We start from the raw sequence: 25,307 nt of genomic DNA on the forward strand, positions 1-25,307 counted from the left end.
TCCGAAATAATATCTTCTACAGCAACCTGGATGAAACCGAAGGCCATTATTTTAAGTGAAGTAACTCAAGAATAAAAAACCAAATACTACATGTTCTTACTTATGAGTGAGAGCTAAACTATGAGTACGCAAAGGCATACAGAGTGGTATAATGGACACTGGAGATTCAGAAGGGAAGAGGGTGGAAGGGGGGCGAGGGATGAAAAACTACCTACTGGGTACAATGCATACTCAGGTGATGGTGCACTAAAATCCCAGACTTTACCACAATATAATGCATCCATGTAACCAACAACCACTTGTACCCCATAAAGATATTGAAAAATAAGTAAATAAATACATTTTTTTAAAAACAAAATTATCTTTATTCTATCTGTAAATTGGATTTATCTGATCAATATTAGCATTCTCCATCTGAACCAGCAATGAAAGGAGAAAAAAAATGGTGATGAATATATCCCAAATTAGCATTTTACTTTAAAAAATTAATTATACTTTAGGATTCTCATTTTGGTGACTATCTTTTCATGTCATATATATACACACATATATTTTACATAAATGGGCTGTATGTCACAGAAGCTACTTTTCTTGGAAATTCTTTTTTTTTTTTTTTTAAACAGAGACATTGTTTGTTTGTTAATTGAGTAAGTGGAGGCTTACCGCTAAATCTTCCCCCAGACTTACTCTTCCCCAGGTAATCACTACTTATAACAAAGTATGCTTTTCTCCATGTTCATATACATAATCATATACAAATGTTACACGGGCAGAGTTTTTTTTGTGTGTGTGTGTGGAGGACTACTCTCTGTGTGTGTCTCTCTCTCAAACACACACCACCACAAATACACACACAGGAATCATACTTTATAAAATTCTCTGCATCATGAAAAGTTCTTGCAGTCAATTGCCATAAATTTAATTGTTTTTAATGGCTGCATAATAATACAGTGATTGGATAACCTATAATTTATTTAACCTTTCCCCAGGGATGGGCATTTACCTTGTTTTCAGTGCTTTTCCCCTTAGAAAAAGGCTGCAGTGGCCGGGCGTGGTGGCTCACGCCTGTAATCCCAGCACTTTGGGAGGCTGAGGTGGGCGGATCACCTAAGGTCAGGAGTTCGAGACCAGCCTGACCAACACGGAGAACCCCCGTCTCTAATAAAAATACAAAATTAGCCCGACATGGTGGCACATGCCTGTAATCCCAGCTACTCGGGAGGCTGAGGCAGGAGAACTGATTGACCTAGGAGGCGGAGGTTGCAGTGAGCTGAGATCGTGCCAGTGCACTCTGGTCTGGGCAACAAGAGCGAAACTCCGTCTCAAAAAAAAAAAAAGGAAAATGTTGCAGTAAACACACATTTTTATGCACTGGTGCTTCTATTTACATGGGATAGACTTTGAGGAGATTGTTGGATCATAGATTAGAGGTATTTTCCATTTTAGCAGATATTACCAGACCATATTTTTTAAAGGATATAATAATTTACATTTCAACCAAAGTATGAAAATGACTTCCCTTCCAATCTTTGACAGCATTAGACATTATTGCTCTTTTAAATTTGTATTTCCCTGATTAATGGTGAGGTTAAGCATCTTTTCGTAAGTTTACTGGCCATCAAGATTTGCCTTTCAGTGAACTGCCTATTAATATCATTTCTGCATTTCCCTACAGGGTTATTTATTTTTATTTAATTTTTTGAGACAGGGTTTCACTCTGTCGCCCAGGCTGGAGGGCAGTGGTGATCTCAGCACACTGCAACCTCTGCCTGCTGGTTCAAGCAATTCTTGCGCCTCAGCCTCCTGAGTAGCTGGGACTACAGGTGTGCACCACCACTAACCCAGCTAATTTTTGTATGTTTTGGTAGAGATGGGGTTTCACCATTGTTGGCCAGGTTGAACTCCTGACCTCAGATGATCCGCCTACCTTGGCCTCCCAAAACCTGGGATTACAGTATTTTTTAAAAACAACTATTAATGTATAATATACTCATCTGATATGTACAATTTCCACTGCATATTTATTCATTATGTAACGTATCCATTGACGTATTTTCTTCTCGGATTCCAGGATGCCATAGTCTCGTAATATACTTTTTCCCTATCTTACCATCCACTTCTTATGAGTCTCCTTTCATAGCCCCTCTTCTCTTCTCTACCTACCTACACTTACTCCCTTGGTGATTTCATCTGGTTCTATGGTTTTAAATGCCACCTGTATGTTGATGAGTTTCATATTTCTACCTTCAAACTCCAGACCTCTCATATGAGCTTCAGACTCACATATTGGGTGTCTCACTGGCATTTCTAAAATGAACTCTTAACATCTTGTGGCCTAATCTACTTAGCTTTCAAGATTCTCCATGTGAGTAAACGGCATCACCATCCATCCAGCTGCCCTTACCAGAACCTGGAATTCATTATTGATTTATTCCTCCCCCTCACAGACATATCTCATTCATCACTGTGTCCTTCAATTATACCCCAAAACATGTCACCAAACTAACCACTTCTTTCTACATCCACTGCTACTCTACCCCATCCCTATCTACTCCACTATCATCCAAACTTCTATGAAAGCCTCCCAACTGGGCCCTTTGAATCTACCTTCCCCTACCTCACCCCTCCCTTTGCCCCCAACAATCAATTCTTCAGTCCCTGAATATAAATCAGATCATGTAATTCCCCTGCTTAAAACTCTCCTATGACTTTCCATCCTACTTTAAAAACTCTAAACTTGTTACTAAACTATAAGGCCTTACATGATATGGCTTTGTCTACCTACCTGAATTCATCTTCTGTCCTTCTCCCCCAGGTCCTAGCTCGCTCACTCTGCGCCTCATTTGCCTTCTTGCTTTTCCTTGATTATGCTGAGCTCATTCCTACTTTTTCCTCAGAACATCCAACTCTGCTGAAGTGTCACATTTTCACAAAAGTCTTCCTTTATTATACAGAAACACACACATCACATACATGCTAGCCTCTTACTTTGCTTCATCTTTTTCCATACCTTTCCTGGCTACATTAAATTACATATTACTCTGCTTGCTTACTAATTCATATCTCCCCCTCTAAACTAAAATATAAGCTTCATGAAGACAGAAGATGTGTCCTTCTTGTTCACTGTTAAATCCCTGGCACTCAGAACAGTAATCTGGCATACAGTGGGAATTCAATCATTTTTTTTAAAATATTGGGTAAATATTGCTTTATTATTTTTGACACTGATAATTGCAAAGGTACTCTGATTAACTACATTGAAAGCAACCAATGCATAGCTGTAGCTCATTCATATTTAATGCGGCATAATATCCTGTTATGTCAATACACTACTATTTAACTTTTCATCCTCCATCAAAAAGCTTGGGTTCTATGATTCCAGCACTTTGGGAGGCCAATGTGGGATCATTGCTTGAGCCCAGGAGCTCAAGACCAGCCTGGGCAACATAGTGAGACCTCATCTCTACAAAACAAAACAAAAAAATTAGCTGGGTGTGGTGGTGTGTGCCTGTAGTCCTAGCTACTTAGGCACAGAGTCTGCGGTAAGAGGATTGCTTGAGCTTGGGAGCCTGCAGTGAGCCATGATTTTGCCACTATACTCCAGCCTGGGCAACAGAGCTGAACTCTGTCTCAAAAAAAAAAAAAAAAAAAAAAAAAAAAGCTTGCTCATTTCCAAATTTTGTTCACCATTATGAATCCTGTTGTTGTAAAATTCTTGCACATATCTTCTGTTATATGTATCTCTCTAGAGTGTACAACTAGGATTAGAGATGCTAAGTCAGAAAGTATGCAAAATCCAACTTTACAACATAAAGTGAAATTGTTTTCCAAAGGGGTTGGACCAGTATATACTTCTTCAGTATTGTGTAAGAGTTTCTGTTCACCCATATCCTCTTTAACATATGATACTGGCAAACCTTTTAATTTTTGGCAGTCTCATATTGATCTTACTTTGCATTTCCCGATTACTTATGAGGCAGAGCATCTTTTCATATATTTATAGGCCTTATGTATTTTTTCTATGAAATCACTGTTCATGTCTTTTGCCCATTTTCCCATTGAGCTTTTGTCTTTTTCTTACTGACTCATTTTGTATACTAAAGCTTTATTGGTTCTATGTATGGTAAGCATCTTCTCCCATTTTGTGGCTTATCTTTTCAATTTCATTATAGAGTTTTTCAGTGAACAAAAGCACTTGATTTTAATGTACACAATTTTATTAATCTTTCCTTTTATGGCTAGTTCTTTCTATGTCTTGTCAGGAAATTCTTCCTTACTCCAGGGACACAATGATATTTTCCCACAGGCCCTGAAAGCCTTCCACACTTTTATCTATGTAGAAACGATTTTTGTACGTGGTGTGAATTAAGGATCTAATTTCATATGGATACTATGAAAGTTAACCCATATGGATATTTAACCTATATGGATAACTAATCATATCAGTGTTTTTAAAAAAGTTTCTCCTTTCCTCCCCTTGATCTTGAATTCCATATCAAGAATTCCATCTATCTGTGGGCCGGTTTCTGTATTCACTTTCTATTCTGCTGGTTAATACATCTCTCCCTGAGCCAAAAGCGGTCTTAATTTACTGTTAATTACTATTTGAACAATTCTGTGTGTTGATAACTGATAGGACAAGTCTCACCACCTTATTCTCCTTGTTCAGAAATGTCTTGTTTTGGCTGTCTTTATACATGCATTTGAAAGAACAGAAATAAAAAGGAAACACAATTAAACACGCATTTATAAAATCAGCAAGGACTAAAAGATACCTAAGAATATATCTAAAATATATGTACAGAAAATTACAAACCATTTTAAAACATTTAAGAAGGCCTAAATAAATATAAAAATAAGCCACAGTCATGGATTAGAAGCCTCAATATTCTAAGATGTCAATTCTTCCCATACTAATCCAAAGATATAATCCAAATTCCAACAGTTCATTGTGAATCTCAACAAGCTAATTCTGTTTGTCCCAATTTTTTATTGGAAACATGTAAAATTGTAAGTTTAAGACTTTAACTAAAGTATGTCTTGGAATCTAACATGTTATAAACCTTGTCAATTTCCAACTATGTCTGTTATTAAGGTGAGGAAAACTTTCTTTTATTATACTCTGGATATGTTCCTCAAAGTCTGTCATTTATTTGGCTAACTTATTTTCAGTAACATTGATTCTTCTGCTTGTTATCTTTGGATGTATATCCTAGACTGATACCAGACAAAAGGCAAAAATCACCGAATCAAAGCACAAGCATGATAATCCATCAAATGTCTCAAAAACTTAACCTATGGTAGCATTAATAACATTGTAAGGATTTTGAACCATCTGTTAAATGCATCCTATTGTAACTTATCGCTCCTTTTTTTTGAGACAGAGTTTCGCTCTTGTCACCCAGGCTGGAATGCAATAGTGCAATCCCGGCTCACTGCAACCCCTGTCTCCCAGGTTCAAGCAATTCTCCTGCCTAAGCCTCCCAAGTAGCTGGGGTTAGAGATGCCTGCCACCATGCCCGGCTAATTTTTTGTATTTTTGTAGAGGTGGGGTTTCACCATGTTGGCCAGGCTGGTCTCGAACTCCTGACCTCAGGTGATCCACCTGCCTCGGCCTCCCAAAGTGCTGGGATTACAGCCATGAGCCACAGTGCCTGACCTGTAACTCACCTCTTTCTAAGGATACAGATATGAAGACAGTTTTGACTTTCTGCCAAAAGTTCCAATCTAAAAATAAAAAACAAAACAAAACAAATTTTGATAGACATGCACTCCTGACAGGGTTGCTAAACAAACATTTAATTATGGAAAGCAAACAGTAGGAAGAAAATACCAATATATGCCACAGTTAAGAGAACAGACATGGTGAGTACTTTGATTAGGAAGCTAACATTAATTTTTGATGAGTCAATGTAGTTCCCAATAAAATAAGAAAAAAGGCACGATGAATGAGCTAATTGTAATATTTCCATAAGTACAGGTTAAGACTTGGTTGTGGGAACATAAATGTCCAGAAAAGACAGCATTTTTTGGATAATTTTTTCAGAAATAATCTCCTTCAGTTTATGTCTCAAGGATGAAATTCATCACAGGAAAATTTGAAAAATTCTAGGCATAAAACAAAATCTTAAGTTTTGGGTTTTTTGAGTCTTAAGATATGCCTGTTTTAAAAACAAATAAGAGTGGTAGCACAACCAATCCATCTTGACCACCCTATATGTACAACATCTGATTCAATCATTTAAATAATCAAACACAGGCATTTTCTGAACACTATCTTACTTTCTTTGTTCTCAATTGTAACCAATTGCCTTATTTAAGGACAGGCCTGGGCAAACTTCTGAGGTTTGTCTTTAGTCTTAGCTCTTTATCTTCCAGTAACTTCCTCTCTTGTTCTATTCCATGTAACACAATGTCACCACAGGACCTTACTTCATTGCTCCTGCCTTTACCACATATGGACTTCCATAAAAACTCACTGTCATGGGACATCTCTTCCAGAGTCCCGTTCTCTGCTTATTTGAATAAATTACAATAAGCACAAAAATCAAGAGTAAAAAAAGGCAATCTGTGCAATGGGAGAAAATTATTTGCAAATCATAGATCTCCTAGGAAGCTAACAACCAGAACATATGATTAAGTCCTACAACTCAACAACAACCACCATTTTTTGCTGATTAAAAAATGGGTGAAGGACAATAGACATTATTCCAAAGAAGACATACAAATGGCCAATAAGCACACGAAAAGATGCCCAACATTACTGCTCATTAACGAAGTGCAAGTCAAAACCATAAGATACCACCTCACACCCATTAGGATTCCTACTTTGAAAAAAACAGAAAATAAGCATTGGCGAGGAAGTAGAGAAATTGGAACCCTTGTGCATTGTTGGTGAGAATGTAAAATGGTGCAGTCCCTATGGAAAACAGTACGGTGTTTCCTCAAAATATTACAAATACAATTACCATATTGAAGTAGAAGGCAGGGCTTAGACCCTGGACCAGATTGAAGACTAGCAGAAACAGGAAAAATACGAAAGCAAATCTCCGTAGGACACACCTACCAGTGCCATGTCAATTTACCATTGCCAGCACAACATCTGGAAGTTATTGCCCCTTTCCGTGGCAAGGACACAATGACCCAGAAGTTACAATCCTTTTTCTAGGAATTTCTGCATAATCTGTCCCTTAATTTCCATGTAATTAAAAGTGGATATAAACATGACTGCAGAACTGCCCCTGAACTGCTACTCTGGGTACACTGCCTACAGGGTAGCCTATAGCGTAGCCACACTCTGCATGGGGCAGTACTTGTGCTGCTGCTGCTATACACTGCCACGTTAATAAGAGTTGCTGACTCACACCACCACCACCTCACCCATGAATTCTTTCCTGGGCAAAGCCAAGAACCCTCCCAAGCTAAGCCCCAATTTGGGGGCTCACCTGTCCTGCATCAATATGAACAAGGAATTCAACTTCTGGCTACCTACTCCAAAGAACAGAATGTAGGGTCTTGAAGAGATAGTTGTACATTCATGTTCATAACAGCATCATTCACAATAACCAAAAGGTGAAAAAAACTCAGGTATCCATCAATGGATGAATAAACAAAATGTTTTACATATACACAATGGGATGTTATTCAGTCTCAAAAAGGAAGAAAATCTGGACATACATGAGCCTCGAGGATATTATGCTAAGTGAAATAAGCCAGTCACAAAAAAACACATACCGTATAATTCCATTTATATGAGGTACCCAGAGTAGCCCATTCATAGAGACACAAAGTGGAGAGGTGATTGCCAGGGACTAGGAGGCAGGGAATGTAGAGTTATTTTTTAATGGGTATAGTTTGTTTTGCAAGATGAAAAGAGTTCTGGAGATAGAGAGTGGTGATGGTTACAAAACAATGTACTTAATATTACATAAACTATACACTTAAAATGATTATTAAGATGGTATAAATTACATTCTATGTATTTTTACAATTAAAATTTTTTTTAAATTACAATGAGCACATAAAAAGCTTATTCCAAGTCTGGTTTTCACCTTTTCTTTACCTAAAATAAATTCAGGGTTTCTGCCTAATTGTCAAAGTGGTTAGTGTGAATTCCTTATCTCCTTTCACTTCCTCCTGGCATCCTATGGAGATGGGTGCAGACGGCAATGAATTTTAGTGCAGCTCCCTTCCACTTACTTGCTCTGTAACTGAGCAAGTCAGTTGGTAAAAGAGATTAATGCATTTTAGCTTTCTCATCCCTTCGAAAACAACAACACTGAAAATCATCTTAAATCTTATGTCTCAGAAGGTACTATCATTTAAATTTTCATTAAAGACTTTGAAATTGCCTGCAGGGAAGGAAAAAGCAATAGAACAAAATGTAAAGGAGGGTTCACTCAGGATGCAGTGTTATCTCTTTCTAATGGTAAGACTATATAGTTGTATTACAAATAATGTAGACAGTTCTAAAAACTACATTTCAATATCGTATGACAAAAAAAGCTGAAACCCAGTCTTTTTGTAATAAATTGCCAATTAAAAATGTCTCCATGTATTCTCTTTTCCATGCTCTTTCTTAGTCAGTTTTGGTTCATTCTTGTTCATTTAGTCTAATTGCAAAGATAGAAAAATCCTGTCATCATGTTTCAGACAAATATTGGGCAAAAAACTTGAGGATTGTATTTGTGACTAATTGTATAACAGGTTATTTTAGTTTCTGTTATGTGGAAAGTGTAAAACATTCCAACAAAGGGTTTTTAATGTAGATTTTTTTTTGCACCCATGCTGTTGATTGCTAAATGTAACAGTCTGATCATGATACTGAATAAGTGTGTCTTTTTAAAAAAATAAAAGAAAAATATTGTCATCGAGATCTACATATATTGCACTTGTATTCCTCTATGTACGTTTCTGTTCCTTAATCTATCTCAAGCTCTTTAATGGTAAAATCATGTCTTATTAATTTTTATAATGCTAAGTCTATCACAGTTACTAACCCAGAAGAGATACTCAATAAATACCTAATGAGATTATAATGGTAGAACATTAATGTTACCCAATTCACATAGTTCTACCTTCACATGGAAATAACTGAAAATTTACAAAGTAAAAGTTTCAGTGACAGAAATTAAGAATGTTATATGCTTAAATGCTTAAAACCAGGTTCTTACAAAATTTGGCAAAGAATGAAAAAAGGGAAAAAAATCTCCTAGGAATGGTTAAAAAAATTAAGTTACATATACTTATATCTTAAAACAAAACAGAAAAGTTTTGAGTAAAATTCTGGATAAAGATGTATTAGTGAAATAAAAGCAAAAATGAAAACAGGTTACAAAACTAATATCCAACAAAGTACTATAACTTATGTGCTAGAAAGTATGAAATAGCAGATCACTATATTTTGACTCCATCCTGAAGTTACAAGTTATACACATTTATGTACCAAATAAAGCCCTGACATTTATTAAATAAACGGTCAAAAAAAGGGACAGATATGTAGAAATATAATAGATATGTTAGATTTATATACCTCTTCATTTTGGAGAGAGTAGTTGACAAAAAATAAACATTAAGAATTTAAAAAAATATATTAGTAAATATCAATATATTTATATTTGTCCATTATATTTATTGACTTATTTATTAAGTCAATATACTTATTGACTCCTAAAGAAGCTTTCTTTTCAGGAATACAAAAACCATTTTTTAAAAGTTGATCACATATGAAAAGAACACTAAATGAATTAAAATAGTTAAAAAGGATACATAATCTGACTACAAGATAACCATATTAAAAAACAATAAAGCATTACATACAAACTCTTTAGCCAGTTATAATTCCTAAAATTCTCTCCTAAATATCTCTTGGGCCAACTCAGAAATGAAAATCACAAAACCTATTTTGAAAATGACTATAAAACACCAATTATTCAAATCTACATCATGAAGCCAAATATGACCTGAGGAAAACTAGCTTTAAAAGTTTTCATTTTCAAAAAGATTTCAAAGAAATTAAGTAAGACTTTATTTCATTAAGTTTGAAATAGAAGAAAAGAAAAATATACTTGGGGAAAGGTAGTGAAGATGAGATCAGAAATTAATGATTTAGAGAAAAAAATAGAATTGATTAACAAAAAAGGGGGAAACAAAAATCCAAGAGGATTAGAGAAGGTTAGAGAGAGATGATTTTCATTTATAAGCAAAAGATAGGAAGGTGCAGTTAAAGCCTGTTGGCATCTATTTTCTCTATGAAGTATGAAGGTAAAACAATTTGCTGAAAATGAGGGGGAAAGGCTGGAAGAGAATAGTAAATGTATCTACTAACATCTGAGGAAGATGTACAAGGAACTGACCTAGGGCATGCCCACTCTTGTTAAGCTGCACTACTTTTGTCATTTGCTTTTACAATATAAAAATAAGGGACACATTTGTTCTGGGTTACCTGATCCTTTGTAGTTAAATAAATCTTTATTCCAGGAGTGTACTCAAAACGAAGAATGGAGACCATGATATTTCATAACTCTACCAAAGGCTTTGTCCTTCCCCTGACATCACACATAGCATAAGATAGGGTCAGTGCTGAGCTGGAGAACAGCCAGAGTTCTTGAACACCTGGAATATCATAAAATTTAATCTAACCTTATTTCTTTTACTTCAAAATATTTCCATTTATAATAGTATAGTGGGTCTGTTTCTAATAACATTTTACATATTTTATGTGAGTCAGTGAGCCAGATTTAAGACATAAAACTGTGCTTACAGTAACTTTTCAGAAATGTTTCTTTTAAAAAATTGAAGAATGCCTTCCTATCATCTATACCAGGTTCTCTCTACTCAGATTGCTATATCTCACAGTAGCAAGGCAATCTCTTTTTGATGGGACAAAATAATTAAAAAGGAAATACAAAACCATTAGAAACATGTTAATCGCAAAAACTTTACATCCACTTTAAAGGGTACCACAAACCTACCCTATCTTCAAGTTTCTGAACTTCACAGAAGCTCACCATCTTCAGTCATAGATAGCTTGATACCTCCACAGTCTAGTCCCACAAACCAGGAAAACTCCACAGCCTCGATATCATCAGCCAGGGAACACTAGTTTGTCAAACACTGTATATAACTCGGTAGTCAGCAAACGTGTGGAACTTACTACCTTTAAGAAGTCAATTATAGGCCGGGCACGGTGGCTCACGCCTGTAATCCCAGCACTTTGGGAGGCCAAGGCGGGTGGATCACCTGAGGTCAGGAGTTCGAGACCAGCCTGCCCAACATGGCAAAACCCCATCTCTACTAAACATCTAAAAAATCAGGCGGGTGTGGTGGTGTGCGCCCGTAATCCCAGCTAATTGGGAGGCTGAGGCAGGAGAACCTGGGGGCAGTGGGGAGGGGGTGATGAGGAGGGTGGTAGAGCTTGCAGTGAGCCAAGAACACACTACTGCACTCCAGCCTGGGGTGACAGAGAGAGACTCCGTCTCAAAAAAAAAAAAAAAAAAAAAAAAAAGAAGCCAATTAATTATATATATAGTTGTTGATACATTTGCAGTTGAAAGATTAAAAGGAAGATGAGAATTAAAATCTATATAACTAACCTTTTGGGATCAGGGGATATATTGGCCTGGATAGTTCAATGACCTAATACACTATTGCTTTAATTTATGTTCGTGTGACCTTCATGTAAGACTGTGGCTACAGCAGAATAAAAAGCTCAGGACTGTTAACAAATCATCATCTCAAAAATCCAACTTCTGTTCTATATAAACGCATACAACTCACAGATATTACTTTCCCTTTGGCCTACTGACCAGACCAGTGTTTTTCAAACTGTAGGTAATGAAACTCATTTAGCAGGTTGCAACCTGACTTTACATAAAATGAAATATAAAAATATCAGAATGTATCACATATAGTAAGTACAACTTGAAAATTTTTTTGTTATAGGTGCATCTTAGTCCATTTTGGGTTGCTGTAACAGAATAAATAAGGCTGGGTAGTTTATAAAGAAAACAGGCTTTATTTAGCTCATGGTTCTGCAGGCTGGAAAGTATAAGCATGGTACCAGCATCTGCTCAGCTTCTGGTAAGGGCCACGTGCTAACTCAAAACATGGCAAAGAAGGTCAAAAGGAAAGTGGACACGTGAAAAGCAACGAAACAGGAGGAAGAAACTTGCTTTGTAACTCACTCTTGCAAGAACTAATCTATTCTCAGAGAACTAATCTAGTCTCCAGAGAGGGAGAACTCACTACCACAGGACCAGCAACAGTACCCAAACACCTCTTGCTAGAACCCACCTCCCAACACCACCACACTGGGGATAAAATTTCAACATGAGTTTTGGAGGGGACAAACGGATCATATAAAAATCTCAGCAGAGTGTGTGTGTGCACGCATGTGCACGTACTGGGACGGGAATTAATATTTATTTCTCACTGTAGGTTACAGTCAAAAAACCTGAAAGCCGTTAGACTGCAATCAATCAGCAACAACAACTCATTTCCAAAGTCTAAATATTTTTTTCAAAATTATTGACTTCATCATCATGTAGTAGTCCAGGGAAGGAGATAAGAAAAGTTATAACTTGTTTTAAATTAGTTGGTTTCATTTGGAACATCAAATAGTGGCCTAGAGGGAATTTTCAATCCATTCAACATATGGTAACTCTAAAAGGATTAACTGAGAATTTATACTACTACTCCCTCTGAACAAGCATTTCCTCCAAGATCAAACATGTTATTAATAATAAAGTACTACTTCAGTGTCAAAGGAAAAGGAAATAGAGATCTGAAGTTGAGTTTATTTTCTGACCTGTCTACATCATAAAAAATCCTTAATCTTCTGTGAAACTCATTTTTATATGTGCTAACCACTACTGAAACTATCACTTAAAACCACTCTCATCTCGTATTTTGCAATAGAAACTGAGAAGTTATTACTATGTGATCAGAAATTTTCCAGTCCCCATACAGGCAACCTGGCAGCTACCACTGACTCCCCTACACTGACACCTCTACTTCTGGGTAGCTGTATAGACTCTATATTCAGACTTACAGAATCTACTCAGAATATGAGTTTCAATGATCAAATGAGAAGAATAGTTTATTCTTAGACCCTTTTTGTATGTTAATGTGGTCCAGTTTATCTTGTCCCCAAATCCTGAAGCTCTGTGGAACTTCTAGAAATGGCCTATCACAAGCCAGGTGCAGGGGCTCACACCTGTAATCCCAGCACTTTGGGAGGCCGAGGCGGGTGGATCACGAGGTCAGGAGTTCAAGATCAGCCTGGCCTAGATGGTAAAACCCAGTCTCTACTAAAAATACAAAAAAAAAATTAGCCGGGCGTGGTGGCGGGCACCTGTAATCTCAGCTACTCAGGAGACTGAGGCAGAGAATTGCTTAAACTCAGGAGGCAGAGGATGCAGTGAGCCGAGATCGCCCCACTGCACTCCAGCCTGGGCGACAAAGCGAAACTCCATCTCAAAAAAAAAAAAAAAAAAAAAAAAAAAAGGCCGGGTGTGGTGGCTTACACCTGTAATCCCAGCACTTTGAGAGGCCGAGGCAGGGAGATCACGAGGTCAGGAGATTGAGACCATCCTGGCTAACACAGTGAAACCCCATCTCTAAAAAACTTAGCCCGGCGTGGTGGTGGGCACCTGTAGTCCTGGCTACTCGGGAGGCTGAGGCAGGAACCCGGGAGGCGGAGCTTGCAGTGAGCGGAGATCCCGCCACTGCACTCCAGCCTTGGTGACAGAGAGAGACTCCATCTCAAAAAAAAAAAAAAGAAAGAAAAAAAAGAAATGGCCTATCGCACTCAGGAATCAGGATGGGTAACAATGGGAAGTCCCCAAATTCCCAGAGTCTAGAGCCAACTCACTATTATAAAGCCACAAAGCAGCTGCTGAAAAACATACCTTCCAAGCCACAGAAGCATTTACTGAGACTTTACTACGTTCCCTGCATTGTATAAATAAGAAGCTTTGTGTTCTTGGGAGATAATTATTTAGCAACTTAATTGGAACTTAATTAGCAAATAGTTCTTTCATATACATTTTAACATTTGATCCTTAGGAAAAAGAAGGGAAAGAGTAAGAATTATCATCCATCCTATTTTACAAAGAGGTTTACAATAAAAAAGATGCCCAGCCTAACAAACCAAGATAGTAGTGGAATGAAGTACTTGTCTTTTAACCCCTGGTCTGATTCTCGTTCTCTTCATTGCAGGACTTCCTCAGAAATCTGGAGGATGTCATTCTGAAGGCTTGTGCTCACCAATCATTAGATTACTTTATTCTTTTTTTTTTTTTCACTTCTGTGTGGCTCTCTGTGACCATACAGATAGTTATTTACCAGACTAATTGTGGTAAATTCTTATCTAGGTAAAAAGAAGACAGAAAAAAATAATTTACAATCTCTATCCTCTATTTCAGTGAGGGTATTTTTATGCAGGAGAAATTAATATTTGTAACATGAAGGTCAACCCATTCCCCCTTTTACATAGTTGCCAATAGTTTAAATACACCATATGAGCAAATTATTTCACGTATTAGGACCACTATTGACCTTTAAAGATCCTTCATAGTCAGTACTTCTACTCTACCTATAGTGAATGACTAGTTTTTTCTTTTTAAAGTTCTAATGAGTTGCAAACAGACATGTTTATAAAATAAAAAATAAATTATGAGAAAAATAAAAAGACATACAAAATGTAAGCCTCAATTATTAGATTCACAAAGCTACTCCATCAAACGGCTCTAAAAATTTCTAAACTCTTATTTCAATTTCTGTACCTATTTTGTCACTGACAAGTACCATTCACAGGACATGCTTTCAGTAGCACTGCAAGTGATCAGAACACCTTTTTGTAGTGGATGAATAACTACATCAAGTGGGTTGGATTCTGATCTAACATCTGAGACTTTTGAAACAGAAAACTTTCTCCAATAAATAAATATATTTGGGCTAGTCTCCTATATTTATTATACTTACAAGCCTATAATACTTTGCTAATGCGAACAGGCTTTTCAGTGAAGTTGTACATAATTTTAAACCATCAGTCATTTCCCAAAAGAATCAAATACAATCTCTAATAGTAGAAAACTGACTTCAGAGAATTAATATTATTTTCCAAATCATGGAGGAACAGTAGTCGTTAGAGAATTCCAAAGGGGATGTGCCAGGAATAGAGACTCATCTGGTTGAAACGTGAGCATCAGAAAATGAACATATTGGTATCAAAAGTTTAAAGTCCCTATTAGCTCCCAGATTAAGTGGGAGAAAATGAGACAACTTGCCAAATCCTTGGCAAAGTGAAAGTAGTCCCTGGGAAAAACACTGAGTGAGCTTGTGCCAGGACTGAACAACTGATGTACTTCTTAGGCCAAAGTAATGAAGATTATAAACACCTTACTTTATGTTGAGATTAAAAAGAACTTAAGTCCCAAATGATTCTCTGAAAATAATGTGGCCTGGTCTCCAGAAATAAATTTATCACCTTCTTTGTAGATCATTGTCAAATGCAAAAAACCTGAAAGTACTATGGATCAGAAAAGGAAGATTCCCAACAAATATTTATATTAATAAAGGGTATGGAAACACTTCATAATCATGTTTTAGAATTGCTGCAAATTTAATCTATTGCTAGAGATATGAAAAAACTATACCCCTGTGCCTTACATACAGTAGGTGCTCAACAAAAGTTCAGTAAGAGCTCAGCTCTTGAAGCTGTATAAATAGGAAGGTCAAATGCTTTATTCTTATGCTTTACAAAGTGAGAGGTTAAAGAAAGCTAGATCAAAAATATGATAAGCAGTGATTTAATATTAAAGGAAGAGAAAGACACTGATGCAGGTAAACAAACCAGACAGGCTGAAACCAGAACTCAAAGAAAGTCTAAAGAGAATACTCTAAAGTAGAAAATGAAGTTTCTATAATAAGTCAAAAGGGAATAGGAAGATGCAGCTTGGTAGGAGTGAGGACTCGAAGGAAAAAAAAAAAACTCACTGAAAGCTAAAAATAGTGAAATTTAATCCATGTAGAAGTATTAGTTCTCCTTTCTCCCTAACTCATATAAAATGTGTTTTTTAAATTGAGGTATAACTTTCATACAGTATAGTGCACAAATCTTAAATGTACAGCTTGATACATTTTTACATATGTACACATCCATGTAACACCATCCAGATTAAGACAGGGAACATTTCCAGTGCCTTCTCCTATTCAATAACTCCTTTCTACCCACTACAAACCAGTGACCACTGTATCAGTAATTTATTCCTTTTTATTGTCAAATAATACTCCACTATGTGAATATATTACAAATTTGTTTACTCATTCTCCTGTTGATGGACATTTGGGTTGTTTCCTGTTCTATCATGAAGAAAGTTGTTATGTATGAGCATTCTTGTACAGTATTTTGGTGAATATAAACACTCATTTCTCTTGGGTATATGCCTAGAAGAGACTGCTAGGTCACAAGGTAAGCATATGTAGATTAAGTCAGTTTTCTTAAGTAACTATCAATACACTCTACTAGCAATATTTGATAATTCTCATATAAAGTTTTTAAATGTAAAAAAGTGCTTTAGTTAAAGCACAAGAATTTTGAGGCTTTTTGTTTACATTGTTTTCTGACCTTTTAGAGTAGGGGGTAACATAAGCAGAGTGCTCACATCTCAGGGGAAGGTTTGGGTGGGGTATGGGAAGAAAACAGAATTTCGATTTCAGTTTCTTACTCTTTTAGCTAAAAAGTAAATTTTACTAATATTTTAAATGCAAGTTGACACTATTAATAGTATTCTTATTCAGATGGTTATGTTTATTCACGTTGGGTATACTGTGATTTACTGCCATTTGGTGTGTGCCCGGTTGAGCAGGATTATGGAATATCTACTTCTAACTGAACTAGCTCTCACCAAATGAACAGGTGGCTAAAAAAAAGAAAGATTCCTACACAAAAATAATATTAGTAATGTAGATGCAAGCAAACAACAAGGTAAATGTCTAAGCTGACACTTCTATTCTAGAAAATCTCTTCGAAGTTAAGAACAATGACCATCCATCTAGTCAAATCTCACAAGAAGCAGGCAGAAAATATTCCAAAAATTAAGACTTTAAAAAATATGAACTTAACCTATAAGTAGTATTATTACTGTGAACGATATTGTGCAATGAAAATTTTAAAACATATTGTTTTCATCATGTCATCCCTTTTAGTTTCTTTTTGTGTTTATTTTATGCTGTATATAGTAGTAACAGAAAGCACATGTATATATAAAGAAAATTTACATATATTAGTGATATATGCTCAAATTATTTTACCAACAGGGTACACAAACAAAAGCGATCAGAGACTCGTTTTAGCCTCAGTACTTTTTAACATTAAGCTAGCTAATCCATAACATAGATGAACTTCTAATTTTTAAAGCCACACAAAATTAGGCATACTAGATGAGAAACAGCCAGCTGCTATTTAATGTTAGAATAATACATCTGAACAATGGGGGAGAAGGAAGGAGGAGGACAGGAATCTACCAGAAATGAGAGTACTTTCGTAGGCACTGTTCTATACCTCGGTAGGTATTATGCCAATGTATTTATGTATTTATATTACATATGATATGTATCACATATACTTATATATATCAGACATATATCATATAGAGAGCTATATTTATATTATACCAATGTATACATTTGTCAAACTCACCGAATGGTACAGTTAAGGTAAGTACATTCCATTCTATGTAAATTTTACCTCAAAAGAGAAAAGGATCCATTCAAAGTATTAACCACTAGGTTAATTGCATGCATGTGTCTAGGAGTAAATTATGGCGATGTGTGCAACTTACCTTGAAATGCATTAAAATAAGAGGAACTATTATGTAGATAGAGGGATGGATATACGAACAGATGCATGAAAGAGCAAGTAGAATGAAATTTAATTGTAGAATCTAGGTGTAGATAAATGGGTCTTCACAGTTCAATTTTTTAAACTTATCTATATATTCGAAATTTTTCAGGATAAAATATTGGAAAAATAAATCTGAGTTGAAAGTTGACAACAATTTAAAATAGTGTAGTGATACAAAGGAAAGTTAGAAATTCAAAAAGGAAAAAGGTAGGAACATACAAGTACCATCACTTGGTGCTTTTAGATACTCTGTATTTGTGAGGTGAGAATTATCTTTATTTTACAGACGAGTAAACAGAAACTTAGAAAGATTACAGAACATGCACAAGGTCACAGTGTGAAGCCCAGCCAAGAGCTGAATCCAACCTGTAGGAATTCTGAATCCTCTTGACCTACATTCCTCACAAAGGGCTGCCTAGGACCAAACATCTTCCCTAGAGCAAGGAAGTTGCTTCTCCATTCCTGCATGAACCAGCTCTAATACAAAAGTGCCTTCCTACAACATGTACTCTGAAATCTGTTTCTTCCTGGTTTCCCTCCTAAGTTTGAGTCCTTGGCGCCCCACAGTATCTAATCCCCACATGAATGGCCTTCGTATCAAGTGATAATATTTGAAATTTCAATAAGCAAGACTCTTTTTTACCAGTTAGTATTTTATAACAGTATCATCTACACAGCTATACCTAGGTGTAAAATGGGAATAATGCCTCATAGAATTGGGATGAAAAAAAATGAAAACGTATGTAAAGTATACGCACTGTAAAAAAAGGGGACTCAAATCTTTTTCTAACCTTTACCTTTGGAAATTGCAGCATGCCACTAACAAGAAAATAAAACTTCTTTTTTTGAGTCTTAGGCTGTTTCTTGAGGAGCTCGTTAAATGTGAATAGATACAGATTTTTCTTTCTTGTACCTATTTTATCTAAAAACTTAATTTTGTTTCCTCATTTTATTTTCCATTTTGCCTTATTTGGAATTATCACTTCCAGGAATTTTATGTACAATTAGATATACAACTAGGACCACTTCCGTAGGATTTTTCTGTTTCACAAATTACTACAGGTGGCCAACCTGTACAGGCAACATATTAATGAAATTTTAAGTCTATTTTCTTTTTGACTATCAGAAGATATTTTTCAAAGGGAAGATTTTAAAAAGCCATTATGTTACTAGGAAATGACCAACTAGGAACGGTAACCTTTAATTGGCTTTGACTGTGTTTATACACATATGGCCCTGAAGCTATACATTTCTTACTTGGCAAACAGATTCGGGGATTTTCTGAAGTCACAAATATATTCAGGGACTCCTAAAGTCACAAATCTTGCCTCTCTAAGCAATACTGTATTACAGCATAAAAAATAACCAGTTATTCTACCTTAAAAACTTTGCCTTATCTTAAGGACAATCTACAGTTCAGATGCGAAGCTATTTTCAGTCTACTGGAACCTGAATAACACTGTTTTTTCCTCTTGATATCTGAGGTTGTTAGTGTTGGAAAGGATCCTAGAGATGATTTTATAGTTGCAGAAATGGATATGCAGACAGTTGAAATGATTAGTCCATAACAGAGCCTGAACCAGACACCAGGTCCCCCAATTCCTGGCCTAGTGTTCTTTCCATTTGACAATCATGCCAAACCAAATATTTAAAAAGTGACTATGTCCATCCATTACTTCAACTTCACTAAATTTCAGTCTGGCCACTCGTGATGTCACTTCCTTTTGTGAATGGGTGTATTTTTTTTTCTTGATCTTGCTATCTTCACTTGACTACAACATTTTAGAGCTCACACTATATTTATGCCAATTTTCTCCATGCCTGTTTCCGTTCCTAAAGGATACCAATATAATCTCTAGAATGCCTTGACCCTCCTTTTCACAAGATTTCTTATTTCAAGCAATCAACTGCCAACCATACAAAAACAAAAATAAAAAGGATTTCTTCTAAAACACAAAGCACACATGGCAGTGTTGTGTGTCTTCCTCAAAGAGCTTAATAAAAATTGTGAATGCTATGTATTACATGCAGACGCTTTCTAGAAAAAGAGCCCAACGACAACCTTGTTATGTAGGAAGAGAGAGCTATTGTGGACTGTAGCAGGAGGCCAAGAATAAGGTTTGAAATTCTACCTAAAACAAATATGGAGGTGGAAAGGCACAAGAAGCTTGCTGGACCCACCAGTCAGAGCTAGGCTGCAAGCTCTCGGCTATCAGAGGTCGGTTTAAAAGAACGATGGGCACCAGAGAGGCACGTACCCCGGGACAATGATAGGGCAGGCGGGGCACCGGGAATCGCGCTCAGGGAAAACTCAACAAGTCTAGAAGGCAAAGAGATGGATGAATGACTGCCAAGAGGCTCCCGCTGGCCTCTGGATGACCACTACCACTTTCCAGGATTTACTGCCCGCCGGCACTCGCCCGCTCGCGGACAGCCGTTCACCCCGCTGCCGTACCTGCCCCGACGTTCGCCCGGGACCCAGGGTATCCACCAATGACCCTGCCCGGAGCCGAAGCCTCCGTCGCAGGCCCGCTGCCCGGCGGCGTGGCTTCCCGGTCGGCACCGGCTTTCCAGGAGGAAGGCAGCGTCGGGCCTGCGGGGGCCGGACCCGCCTTCGAAAGTGGGCGGAAGGATGGCCGCCCTGGCGGAGTGCGGGCGCGGCCGGGAGCCCTTGCCTCAGCCCCGGCCCCGTCTTCTTCGTGCCGCGCCGCCCTCAGCCCTCACCACCGCCGGCCGCGAGCTGCGGGCTCGGGGCTGAGGCGATGGGGAAAGGGGGCGGGCGCGCCATCATGAAGGGGAAAATGGTGGGCGGGCGGGCCCGCGCGCGGCCGCGGTACTCACCCGGGCCGGCCAGTGCGGGTAGCCCTTCATCTTGGCGAAGACCAGGTCGCCCGCTTTGTACTCGCGGGGCCGCGGACGCGCCATCCCAGCCGCTCCCCTTCCTGGTAGTCCTTGGTCGCCGCGAAGATGCCGGGAGGCCGCCCCCCCCGCGGGCCGACGGATTGCGCCGCGCTCCCCGCGGGCCTCGAGCCGGGCGGACGAGCGGCCGCTCCGACGAGGGGAAGCGGCGAGGCGGCGGCTGAGGCAAGGGGTGGGCGGGGGGCGCAGCAGGCCCGGCAAATCACGGCCCGGCAGCGGGGGAGGGGAGCCCCCGGCCGTTCGGCGCTCGTCCGCGTCCGGCCGCGCCAAGGTCCCCGCCGCCGCCGCCGCCGCCGCCGCGCGCGCTGCTCACCAGCGCCGCGTCGCCTGCCTCATGCCGCCGCTGCCGGTCTCCCTCCCGGGCTCCCGGGCGCGGCGCGAGCGCCGGGCCTCGCGTCTGCTCCGAATTCCTTCTCGGGCAGCGACCGCAAACACGATCTTATTATTGTTCTCGCGCGCGCTCAGCATCCCCCCCCGCCCCGCTTCCCGCTTCCCGCTCCCCTCCCCTTCCCTCCCGCGCCGGCCGGTTAATTCCTAGGTACACGGCCGGCTTTCGCGGAGAAACCGAGCGCGCCAGCCCGGCTTCTCGGCTGGCGGGCGGGCGGTGGGCGCGTCCTCCCCCAGCACCGAAGCCCGCGCCGGGCGGGCGGGAGTGCCTACTCCGGAGGACGCCCGCCGCCTGCTCTCTTTTGTTCTTGGCCCGGAGCTGCCTGCCGCAGCCCAGCCAATCACCACCCGGCCGCCCCCTTCCCCTCCCGTCCGTGCCACTCTGGGGGTTCTCCCCACTCGCGCCCCCCGCTCCCACGCCCACCTCCCGCTGACTCGACCCTCTCCTGGCTACCCCCAGCCAGCCACTTCCGCGGGTGCTCTCTGGTGAGTGGGGGACAAAGGCGCCCCAGGCCTGGGGGACGGCGGCGCGAGGGGACCCTCTGCTGGGCACCAAGCTGCCGGAAAGAGCACCGCTCCGGAGTCAGCGACCTTATTGGATTCTTGCCCCAGGTCTGCCCTTAACAATGCAGTGTGACCCACCTAGGGCGAGCTATTTAATCGGAGTCATGGGAGGTTTTCTCATTTGCTGAATGGCACAGACGGGATTCGAACCTGTATCCACATGAGTCCAAAGTCCATAAGCGGTTATGTTTCTCTCTGTGTGCGTTTCATAGGCCTGCAGTATTTGTGAAAAGGACTTGCTCTGGCCGGTCACTTGTTTCCAATCCTGGCAACCTTTTGGACAACGTTTTTGAAATTAGCATCCCTTTCTGGAGATTTATGTACATATACAGTTCATTAGCTCTAGAACATGTTCATTTACCACTATTTTACTCTAAATTCCCTAGCTGGCTGCTTTCAAAGACATTTTGAGAGTAGGAATCCTCCTAACACTCTCTTTTGTGAGGAGTAAGTAGAATAAATAATTCAAGGAATCGTTTGGAGTCTGTCCAATGAATGAATGCTGCTTCTTTAATCATGCTGTAACCCACCTCCTTTAAGGGGTCAGCTGGCATAGCTCCTAAATGCTGCTTTCTGTGGCCCTCACCTTGTCACACGGACAGTTCTCATTTGTGTCTGTTCTCTCTCCCTTTTACAGAAGCTACAGTTTTCCCCACCATCCGCCCCCCTCTCTGGCCTTGTAGAATGGTGTGTGTGTGTTTTAACTCCTGCTCTTATTCTGTGGTGCTGGGCTTCCTATGATGGGGCTTTAAAGTCTCTAGATTTCCTGTGGATTGTTTACTTTGTTAGCAGTGCTTTTACATTACTTTACTAATGCATTTCCTTACTACTTGCATCTCATGATTTTTCTTTTTTTTTTTTTTTTTTTTTTGATATTGACCTGTACTCACCTGTCCTACAGGTTCGTTTTTTTCCTCTTTTCTCACTGTGGAAGATGAGTCTAGGTCCTCTTTGCCTCAGTTGTAATGATCTGCTAACGTCTCTCTCTCCTAGAACCTATCGTATGCAGCTGCCATGATGTCACACATTGCTCATGAAGCTGTAGAATGATTTCTGTATCCTCATATGTCAAACTCACATCCCTCTGACTAGCTGTCAAAGCCCTAGCTATTGCCTGCTTGCCCCTACAGTCCAGCCTCCCTGTGGGCACGGGGTGGATATAGGGAAGAGGAGATAAATGAGAGGGGAAAGGTTGTCAGTTGGAAGCCAACCAGGGGAGGGCAGTAAACAATGGAGGGATGCGATCACAGTTCAGGTTTAGACATTACTTTGGTGGCCAGCATGGGACTAGACTTGCGGGTGAGAGGCTTGGGGCAGGACCTGCATTGATATTCTCTCCCCAGGAGAGATAAGACAAGGGCTGAGACAGAGCTTGCTGATTCTTTGGGTGGTAGGTGGGTAGGAAGGAGGAAGAGTAGAAACTGATTCCCTGGTTTCTGGTTGGAGCAACAGGATGATTCGTTTTGACACTCACCAAGGTGCAGAAATCCATGAAGAATGGGCAGGTTTGGAGATGAGATCTTGAGTGGTTTGGGATGTGTTGAGATTTCCATGGGCCATCCAGAGAGCTAGTTAGTGGGCAGCTAAATACACAGCTTAGAGAAAGTGGTCAAGACAGAATGTAGACTTTTGAGTGATATCAGTATATAAGTGGTCACTGAAACCATAACGGAGGATGCCCAGGAAACTGTAGAATGAGAAAAGCAGTGCCCAAGTTTGGAGCCAGGTAACACCAACATCTAAGGGTCAGGTAGAAGAAGAACGTAGTGTCATAGGATCCAAGGAGTAAAAGATTTTCCAGAAGGAAGGAAATGTCTGGGTAGATGCCACAAGGAGGTCAAGTGAGATATGGAAGGAGATAAGTCTGTTAAACCTGGTAATTGAGAAGTCACTGATGAAACAGTTGGGAACTGTTTCACTGAATGGTATTGGGAAGACACCAGAGTGGTGGATTGAGATGTGAGTAAGAGGTGAAAATGTGGAGGCAGTATAGACAACTCATTGCTCATTGCCAGCAGTGGAGAAGGAGTATCAAGAAAGGATGAAGGAGCCAGGCATGGTGGAGTGCGCTTGTAGGATTGCTTGAGCCTGGGAGTTCGAAGCTGCTGTGAGCTGTGATCACACCACTGCACTCCAGCCTGGACAACAGAGACCTCATCTCTTAAAAAAACATGAAGGGAGAGTTATTCTGTTGTGATTTCTGGCTGGTTTTTAAAGCTAGGAGAAATTTTAGTTTGTAATGAGGAGAAGTAGCCAGTAGAGTGCATAACTGATGGAGTTTGGTAATTTTGAGAAGGTGGAAATTTCTCCCAATCTAGGCTTTGGTTTCAGGTTTGCTCAGCACACATCATTTGCCTGACTCTCAATCTTTCATCTAACCAAGTCAGACTTAATAATACACCCACATGGGCTCCCTCTGGCTGGTCATCAGGAATCGCCTAATGCTCTTGGCTAAGAGCCCATCTGTCTCTGCAGCCGGGATGGATGCACACCACCTTGTCAACACATTGTGACTGGGGATGAAGCATTGCCCTGTGGCTTTCACTGCAGACAGAGCTATCAGACTGGTTCTTCCACTTTATGCAAAGGACTAAGCTGTGGCTATTCCAGAACAACGCTCTACTCAAATATTTAACAGATAATATGTAACTCTTTAGAGATATAATTAGGACCATTAAAAGAGTCTGATGTATTTTATTTTAGTCAGTGTGGCCCCAGGAGCTAGTCTATTTGCTATATCAAAATAGCATACATTAATTTTACTTCTGAAACATAGAAGGAAATCCATTCACAAATGGTGATAATACCAACTTTCTTTGATCACTTTTTATTTCAGCATCCTCAAATCCCTGCGGGCTAGTACTTCTCCTTGCCTTTGGCTTCTTGATGTATTTTTGCCATCCTCTTCTCAATCATACACATATATGTATATTGTTGATGTGATCCTGTTGTCACTTTCTCCTTTCATATCTTCACTTAGCTTCCTAGTAAAACTCTAACAGTTCCTTTAAATCTTGCCCCCAAATTCACCCATTCCATAATGCTTCAATTGCCTAAAATCTATTCCTTTGTCCAAGTTATATATGAGGTGATATATATAAGATACTTAGAACAGTGCCTGGCACATAGTAAATTCTCATTAAATGTTAGTTGATATTGTTATCTTTGTTGTTTACATGGTGTGGTGAAAAGAACTGTGGAAAGGGATTCAGGAAAATTTGGTGTTACACACACACACACACACACACACACTCAGCATGTTAGAAGAGAGCTCCCTGGGCCTTGCATCAGAGTCCATTTCCATTACTTTTGCCACTAGAGGTATCTCTTAAATGTCTTTCAACCCAATCCCAGGGGACTGGTCTCACATTCCTTGAAAGAGAAAGGTCTGTAAGATACTGACACCCTCTTGACAGTCAAATAAAAGAACTGTAACATACTACTTGTAGTGAGAGAGACAACTCCCATGTTGGTGTGAGCATCAGGGGCAGTTCTAAGTTGGTAAAAGGCACCATAGAGTCAACATGGG

General features: G+C 39.6%; 1 protein-coding gene across 6 annotated transcripts in view; it reads right to left on the minus strand.

The window, feature by feature from the left end:
- The window catches only part of HDGFL3 (HDGF like 3), a 94,557-nt gene extending 73,670 nt beyond the window's left edge, over positions 1-20,887 (minus strand). For 4 of the 6 annotated variants that reach the window (XR_008671720.2, XR_008671719.2, XM_031002227.3 and 1 more), the window contains exon 1: positions 20,750-20,887. Coding sequence is in view for 4 of the 6 variants with exons in the window: in XM_031002227.3 (XP_030858087.1) it covers positions 20,750-20,833 (84 nt within the window). In the remaining 2 variants the exon portion in view is untranslated. Of the gene's footprint in view, positions 1-10,444; positions 10,610-20,749 lie in introns of those variants that run through there. The other 2 variants (XM_055362847.2, XM_063698784.1) reach the window with 2 other exon arrangements.
- Between the last annotated feature and the right edge of the window lie 4,420 nt (positions 20,888-25,307).

The sequence above is a fragment of the Gorilla gorilla genome, chromosome 16 (genome assembly GCF_029281585.2).
Source record: "Gorilla gorilla gorilla isolate KB3781 chromosome 16, NHGRI_mGorGor1-v2.1_pri, whole genome shotgun sequence".
In the NCBI taxonomy this organism is placed as follows: Eukaryota; Metazoa; Chordata; class Mammalia; order Primates; family Hominidae; genus Gorilla; species Gorilla gorilla.